Source organism: Scylla paramamosain, chromosome 27 (genome assembly GCF_035594125.1).
Source record: "Scylla paramamosain isolate STU-SP2022 chromosome 27, ASM3559412v1, whole genome shotgun sequence".
Lineage (NCBI taxonomy): Eukaryota > Metazoa > Arthropoda > Malacostraca > Decapoda > Portunidae > Scylla > Scylla paramamosain.
The window spans coordinates 20,910,599-20,918,552 of NC_087177.1; the positions used below are offsets into that span (position 1 = coordinate 20,910,599).

The 7,954-nt window shown below is 47.2% G+C and overlaps 1 protein-coding gene across 1 annotated transcript; it reads left to right on the forward strand.

Moving 5' to 3' along the window:
• Positions 1-4,899: 4,899 nt before the first annotated feature.
• On the forward strand, positions 4,900-5,312 carry LOC135114345 (histone H2B). The gene has a single exon (XM_064030251.1). The coding sequence runs from the start codon at positions 4,904-4,906 to the stop codon at positions 5,273-5,275; it is 372 nt and encodes a 123-aa protein (XP_063886321.1). The 5' UTR covers positions 4,900-4,903; the 3' UTR covers positions 5,276-5,312.
• Positions 5,313-7,954: the final 2,642 nt, after the last annotated feature.

Genomic DNA, 7,954 nt, shown 5'->3' on the forward strand with positions numbered 1-7,954 from the left:
GAGTGCCGTGATGTGCTACCCACCCTTCTACAGTGCCCAGGATTAATCCCCCAGTGCCCAGGAATACTACCCCTATCCCCCACAACCCCACAGTGTCTCAGTGACGTGTTCCATAGTGCCGCGATGTCTTTCCCGCCCCCTCCACAGTGACCAGGATTGAACTCCCTGTCCCAGTGTGCCCTCTTACCCTCCCCTTCCCCACCCCCAACCCCCCACCCTCTCACCCCCACCCCCCCTACCCTCCCACCCCCACCCCAACCCCCCCCACCCCCCACCCCCCTCGTCCCAGTGTTTCTGCCCTAGTGTTCCCTAGTGTTCCGCACGGAGAAATGCTTGGCCCTGGATAAGGCACTACTTAGCAGCAATGACTCGGGTGCGAATAAAGCATGCCCGGGCCAATGACCTCGCCACTCGGCGAAGGCTCCTGCATATTCTGGCCCCAGAGGTGAAGATTACCCGTCTGATCCCAGCACGTGATGCCATAATTGTGATCACAGGATCAATGCAGGATGCTGACTTAATCTTCAGTTCTGGGAAACATGAGAAACTCACCGAGGATGGCTTCAGCGCACTCATGCCCCCTACCCTTCGGGCTCAACGATCGGTGGTCTGCACTAGACTGGACGATCTTGTGTACGAGCATGATGCAAACGAAATCCTGGACGAAGTCGAAAAGGAACAGAGTTGGGCAAAAGTCCAAGAAGTTTACAAGTTCCCACGCACCAAGAATGTGAAGATCACCTTCAAGACGAGTGACATGGCCAAGAAAGCTACTGAAACGGGACTGTTGATGTTCTGCATGTCTATCCCCCCATCCCAAGTGCACCAAGAAGAGTACATAGAGCTCATAACATGTAACCGTTGTTATGCAGTGGAGGATCATGTTGCAAGGCTCTGTAACAAACCCCAGGGGTACTCAATGTGCTCCAATTGTGCCAAGGAGGGGCATCAGCACTGGGAATGCAGAACCCAGGAACGAAGATGCATCAACTGTAACGAAGCACACCATGCGACGGCAATGAAATGCATGGTGAGGAAGCAAGCCCTCAGGGAAAAACAAAATAGCCTGAGACAGAAGAGGATACAAGGAGCAACTACAACCTATGCACAGGCTACAACCACTAATGGTATCCCTGACTCAACTGGCCAACACATGACCCGGCTTAATGTGCCTCCTACATGCACATCTGGCCAATGTAGCAGAGCCAGGATCCTTCCAAAAAACTCTTTCCGAGAGCTTGGCAAAAAATGGGATCCCTGAGGTTAAACTTGCGCCTATCAAGAACACGGCAGCCCTTATCACAGCCCTGACTGCAGGAAAAAGTGCCCCCGTCCCTCCTCCCCAGAGAAGTGTCGTCGAACAAGAACAGGCAGTCACAGCCGAAAGAATTAGCGCGGAAAACACACTCCAGGTACAGGAAGACTCAGACGGGGACTCCACATCTCCAGCAGGAAGTGACAGCGAGGACGACCACTCGGACGAGGAAGTTAATGGACTGGAGGTTGTCATCGTAAAGAAAAACACCGACATGTGGCCCCGAACTCGCACCTTCCCCCATATGGAAAGAGGGGTAAGGGAAGGACGCTACAAGATCCGTCATAACCTCAGTGCCAGTGACTACGACCTTGTTATAGATCGCCTCAGGAAAATGGACCGCCCTGTGGATCACCTCCTCACTTCAGTACGGGACGCAGTCTTTGATACCATGCCATCTGGACCCTTCACCTCTTCAGAGCCATCACTCAAGAAGAGGAGAGGAAGGAAGAAGAAGACCCAGACAGCATAATGCAGCGACTCAAGGTAATCCAGCACAATGTATTACACTGGACGACTCGTAAGTACGACTTATGTAACACTTACCGACAGTTTGACCCGGACGTCATACTAATTAACGGACACGGACTACCAGACGAAAACAGACTTAGAATTCCTGGATTTCGAGTTCACCAGATGAACTCTAGTGGTGAGCAAAATGATGGAGTGGCGATAGCAGTCAGATGCTCGCTCACTCACAGAATTCAGGATGACTTTCTTTCTGACACCTTAGCTGTTGACATAGAGACATTCGATGGGACCTTGACAATTGCAACTACATATTTACCTCCTAGACGACAGTACATCCCCCACCCCGATTTCATGAGACTCATACGTAGGCAGACACCGATGCTTTTCGCAGGAGACTTGAACGCCCGACACCAGACACTAGGGTATGGTACTACGAATCAGGTAGGCCGTGATCTCACGGACTATTTTAGACGACAAACCGCGAGACACATTGGCCCTAATTTTCCGACCTACTATGGACCTCTCTCCTCCACTTCACCTGACATTGTCTTCTCCAATCAAACCTTCCACTATGCTCATTCTCTCTCCCCTGGCCCGCTAACTAGTAGTGATCACATACCAATCATTATTGACATTTCAACTTCTCCTATTCTCACTCCGACCCCCCTTTCTTACTCCTTTCATAGGGTTGACTGGGACTCCTTTCAGGAGGACGAAAGCTTAGACATGACAGACGCAATTGACATCTCCCGAGCGAGTCTCGAGGAGATAGACACAGCACTAGCGGACTGGATGACAAAGGTAAAAGACACTGCGGACCGACACATACCAAAAACACAGTACAGACTAGAACCTGCCCCAAGACCGACTAGACAAACACAGATGACAAGGATACAATTCAATGCACTACGACAAAGAGCACAACTTCATGGCTGGACGAACGACGACTATAGAAGATACGTTAGACTTAGACTTACGCTCCATGAATTAAGGAGAGACGAAGCCAGGCGACACTGGGGACGGACACTGGAGGGTCTGGCTTCAAGGTGCAAGGAGCCCAGGAGGTTCTGGGCCCAGGTAAAACGCCTATCTGGACGAACAAAAGGACAAGACTCATACCTACTTGACAGGAACGGACAAAGACACTACAGTAATGTTGACAAAGCCAGACTATTTACTAGGAAATGGGAAACAGTTTTCCAAGACGACGACGAGGACTATGAGGACAATGACATGGTGCTGGATTACCTTGCAGTCCACAGACATCGCACCACTCCGCACCAGGAAGCGGACCCCACGAGGCTGGCGGGTGACTCCCCACTCACCTGTTTCATCTCCCTAGAAGAGCTAAAAGCAGCCATTAGGTCAAGCAAGCCCACCTGCCCTGGCAGCAGTGGGATCAACAGGACAATTCTCGCCCACCTCCCGCCTCCTGCTCTTGCTCGACTCCGGGACATCTTCAACTCTGCCCTGTCGGCAGGTTATTTTCCAGACGGGCTTAAAGAAGCGGAGATGAAGATGATAGCCAAGCCTGGCAAGGCTCTAACACAACCGGACAGCTATCGGCCCATCTCCCTCCTGGAGGTGCCAGGAAAAATGTTCGAGAGGGTCATCGGCAGGAGGCTGCGTGACCACCTGGATGGGGGACACCTGTACAACACGGCACAATATGGTTTCCGTCGGGGAAGAGGCACGACGCACGCCATAGCTGTGGCAACAGAGACTCTGGCACTCCACCAGGCACTGGGACATCGGTGCAACCTAGTACTCAGAGATGTAAGCAAGGCGTTCGACAAAGTGTGGCACTTGGGGCTTAAGTTCAAGGTGCTGCACTTGGGGCTCCCGGGCCCTGTCGAGCGCCTTCTCTGCGACTTTTTGGACGATAGGAGTGCCAGAGTGCGTGTCGGCACCTACAGCGGACCGCCCTTCCCGCTGCAGACAGGGGTGCCACAGGGAAGTGTCCTCTCCCCGACGCTATATACCATATTCACAGGAGACTGTCCTGCCTCCCAGGCAGGAATAAACGTCCAGTATGCGGACGACGTCTCCCAGGTAGTCTTCCATCCAGGAAGGTCGCGCCTGATGCTAAATGCGAGGACCGGGCGGGAAATTACGCGAGTCAGCACGTTCGAGGAAGAATGGAGAATAAGAACAAACATGGCTAAATTCTCAGTCATAGCACCAGCCACGCAGAACCCTGAACTTCTGCTGGTCGATGAGGAAGCCGTCGAGTTCAGCCCCAGCGGGAAACTACTGGGCCTTCACGTCTCAGGGCGAGGGTACTCGGCCCACATCTCCCAGAGGGTGGCGAGGGGCAAGGCTGCCTTGGCCCTCCTCCGACGTTTTCGAGAGCTGGACAGCAAGGTCAAGCTCCACCTGGTCAAGACCATGGTGCTGCCTGTCCTAACGTACCCACCTGTCCCTCTACATGCCCTCACCCAGACTGCCCACCGCCGCCTCCAGAGAGTACAAAATGCTGCACTTCGGTTTGCGGCTGGCGTCCGGTGGGATGATTTCAAGAGCTCTGAATCCCTTCATATGGACTCAGACACCCCCCCGGTCAACATACGTCTACACCAACAAGCGGCACAGATGTGGCAGCGCATGGCCGAGGAGGACTGGGAGCAGTACCGGACCCTGAGACAGCTCCATGAAGCAGCGCCACAGTCGCAGCACTCATGGTTTCCCAGAAGCTTGTGGGCGCTGGAACGGACCCCTAACCCGGAACCACTTTACAAATAAGTCTATTATGTATTAATGTAAAAATGCATTATGTAAAAATTAAGAAATTTATTTCCCATTGTAAATAAACATACTACATCATCTCACAATATAAATATGTTACTTTAAGGATATATACAATATGTAAAGAAATAAATACCCCCATATAAGCTTCAAACAACATGTAAACTTTCATATTAAATATAGTTTCTAATATGTATAATAATAGCAGGTCGGATCGCCCGGCAACTTTTGTACTTTGACTTATTTCTGTATCTCTTACTCTGTACTTCCCCCCCCCCCCTATTTTGTATCTCCCCCAACTTTACTCAATAAACTTTGAAACTTTGAAACTTTGAAAACGCACACTCGTTCTCACAGCAGTACGGCGACACTATGCCTCCCAAAGCATCAGGAAAGGCTGCCAAGAAAGCTGGCAAGGCACAGAAGGCCATTGCCAAGGGCGACAAGAAGAAGAAGCGCAGGAGGAAGGAGAGCTACTCCATCTACATCTACAAGGTGCTCAAGCAAGTCCACCCAGACACTGGCGTGTCCTCCAAGGCCATGTCAATCATGAACTCGTTCGTGAATGACATTTTCGAGCGCATCGCTGCCGAGGCATCCCGCCTGGCACACTATAACAAGCGCTCCACCATCACCAGCCGGGAAATCCAGACCGCTGTCCGTCTTCTTCTGCCTGGTGAACTGGCAAAACACGCTGTTTCTGAAGGCACCAAGGCTGTTACCAAGTATACCTCCTCCAAGTAAACAGGCGGCCAGTATACTGCTGCCAGTATAAAATAATACCCGGCTCCATTGGAGCCACACTTGAAAAGGAAAAAAGATACGATATAGACAAATGCATTATTATTATAATTATTGTTATTATTATTAATATTATTATTATTATTATTTTTATTATTATTATTATTATTATTATTATTATTATTATTATTATTATCATTATTAATAATATTAATATTGTTGTTTTTATTATGATTATTATTATAATAATTATTGTATCATTATTATTATTATTATTATTATTATTATTATTATTATTATTATTATTATTATTATTATGCTTATTATTATCGTGATTATTATTCTGTGGAGATAAAGAAAATATAAAAAAAAAATAGAGATAAAGAAAGATAAAAATTCTCCCAAGTGAAAGAGATATGGCCATGGAAGAGGGAATAATAATAATAATATAAAAAAAAAAAAAGGGGGGAAGGATATTGAGTTGAAAGTCGATACCTGATACTGAAAGATGGAAAATAAATATTTTCTTCCACAAAACCAAACAGATTGTCTATGAAAATTCTTTAATGAAAGAGATGTTTGGCCCTAAAAAGGGCCTAGATATTGCTGTTATGAAGATCATTCGTGGATGACTTCTTAGGCACGCTCGCCACGGATGCGACGAGCCAGTTGGATGTCCTTTGGCATGATAGTCACGCGCTTGGCATGGATGGCGCACAGGTTGGTATCCTCAAACAGACCCACGAGGTAAGCCTCGGAAGCTTCCTGGAGAGCCATGACAGCAGAGGACTGGAAGCGGAGGTCAGTCTTGAAATCCTGAGCAATTTCACGCACCAGGCGCTGGAAAGGCAGTTTCCTGATAAGCAGCTCAGTGCTCTTCTGATAACGGCGGATCTCACGGAGAGCAACGGTTCCAGGCCTGTAACGGTGGGGTTTCTTGACACCTCCAGTGGCTGGAGCAGACTTGCGAGCTGCCTTTGTAGCAAGCTGCTTGCGGGGCGCCTTGCCACCAGTGGACTTGCGAGCCGTTTGCTTGGTACGTGCCATAGTTGTGGTAACAACAACTCACAACGAACACTCAGCTGAGTCTGCCCGCGCGATTTGCGATTTGGGGGGATAGAAAAGCTGGGTGAAAATAAAGAGGTAGAGTGGGTGGGAAGGGAAGATTGGAGGTTTATAGTGAGAAAGGAAATATAGTAGTAGACATGAAGTTGACGGGCAAACCGTCTTGCTTTATTGATAGTGTGTTATTTTGGGTAGTGTGTTAGTTATTCAACTAGGGGCAGGTGCTCAACCGACTGTTTGGTGTTAGCATGATATGCAGTTTTGTATTGTTTATTTATTTAGTTTATTTAATTTTCCCCCTCGTTCCCTCTCTGCATCCGGGTGTCAGCTGACAGAGCCGGTGTCCTCCACCCCTTGCCGGGGGAAAGAGGTAAACGGTGAGCCACCTTGCTCTACACAGCCGTTACTGTACCACATCTCACTCCCGGCAACTCGGGGCGCAGAGCAGAGGCGAGAGGAAACTGTCAGCGTACTTTGGATTGTTGTGTTATGATGATGTAGTTATTTGACTATTGTATTCTTCCTTTTCAGAAGCTGTTTACTTTGGTTTCTGTGGCAGGTGGTGTCATCAGGTAGTTATTAAATTTAAGTGCCCGCGCTTCCCACAAAATCCCTTTATATATGAATCGGGTGGGCCCGACGACTCCAACCCTGCCTTGTGATTGGTCAGAAACGTCCAGTGAGGCTCATCGCCCACGCAGTCACAGCATGAAAGATGTGATCATTATTGTTAGTCTAACTCATTTTGTTCTTATTCTTATTCTTATTCTTATTCTTTCTTCCCTCATTCATAACAAATCTTGGAAAATATACAGCAGAACTGACATGTCATTTAAAATTCTAAGACAATTAGCAAGAAAGTTGTGATATTCTTATTTTTTTCATTCTTTTTATTCTATTTTTTTCTTATTCTTGTCATAATTAATATTGTTATCTTTATTATTTTCATTTTTTTTTATTATTCTTCCTTATCTTATTCTTATTTATCCTACTTTTAGAGAGATGAGGCTTGTGCGGTCACCCATCCAAGTTCTGCCCGGACCCCCTGCTTAACCTTGCTGATCCCGCCGTCAGCTGATTGGTCAAGAGCGGAGAACAAGGTGTTGGGAGGGCTTATTTCTCTTATTCTTATTCTTTCCTGTATTGTTGTTGCATTGTTGTGCTGAAAATGTTGGAAAATATGCACTAAAATTAACCCTTCATTCATAATTCTACGACAATTAGCAAGAGAGATATATTATTACTTTTTTCCCTTATTTTTGTTCTTTTTATTCTTAATCTTCTTTTTTTTATTATAGTTGTTATTGTTATTTTATTATTTTCGTTTTTCGTTCATTCTCCTCATTCTTATTGCTATTTTTTTCTATTCTCAGAGAGATGAGGCTTTTGTGGTCACCCATCCAAGTTCTTCCCGGACCCCCTGCTTAACTGCGCTGATCCCGCCGTTAGCTAATTGGCCAAGACCGGAGAACTAGGTGTTGGGAGGCCTTCTTTCTATTATTCTTATTCTTTCTTCCCCCATTCATATCGTTGTATTGGAAATGTTGGAAAATATACAAAAGAATTCACCCTTCTATGACAATTAGGAAGAAAGACATGGGATGCTTTCTTTCTTTT

What these genes read in the sequence shown, in the direction of transcription:
- LOC135114345 (XM_064030251.1), top strand. Translation starts at nt 4,904, where the DNA reads ATGCCTCCCAAAGCATCAGGAAAGGCTGCCAAGAAAGCTGGCAAGGCA.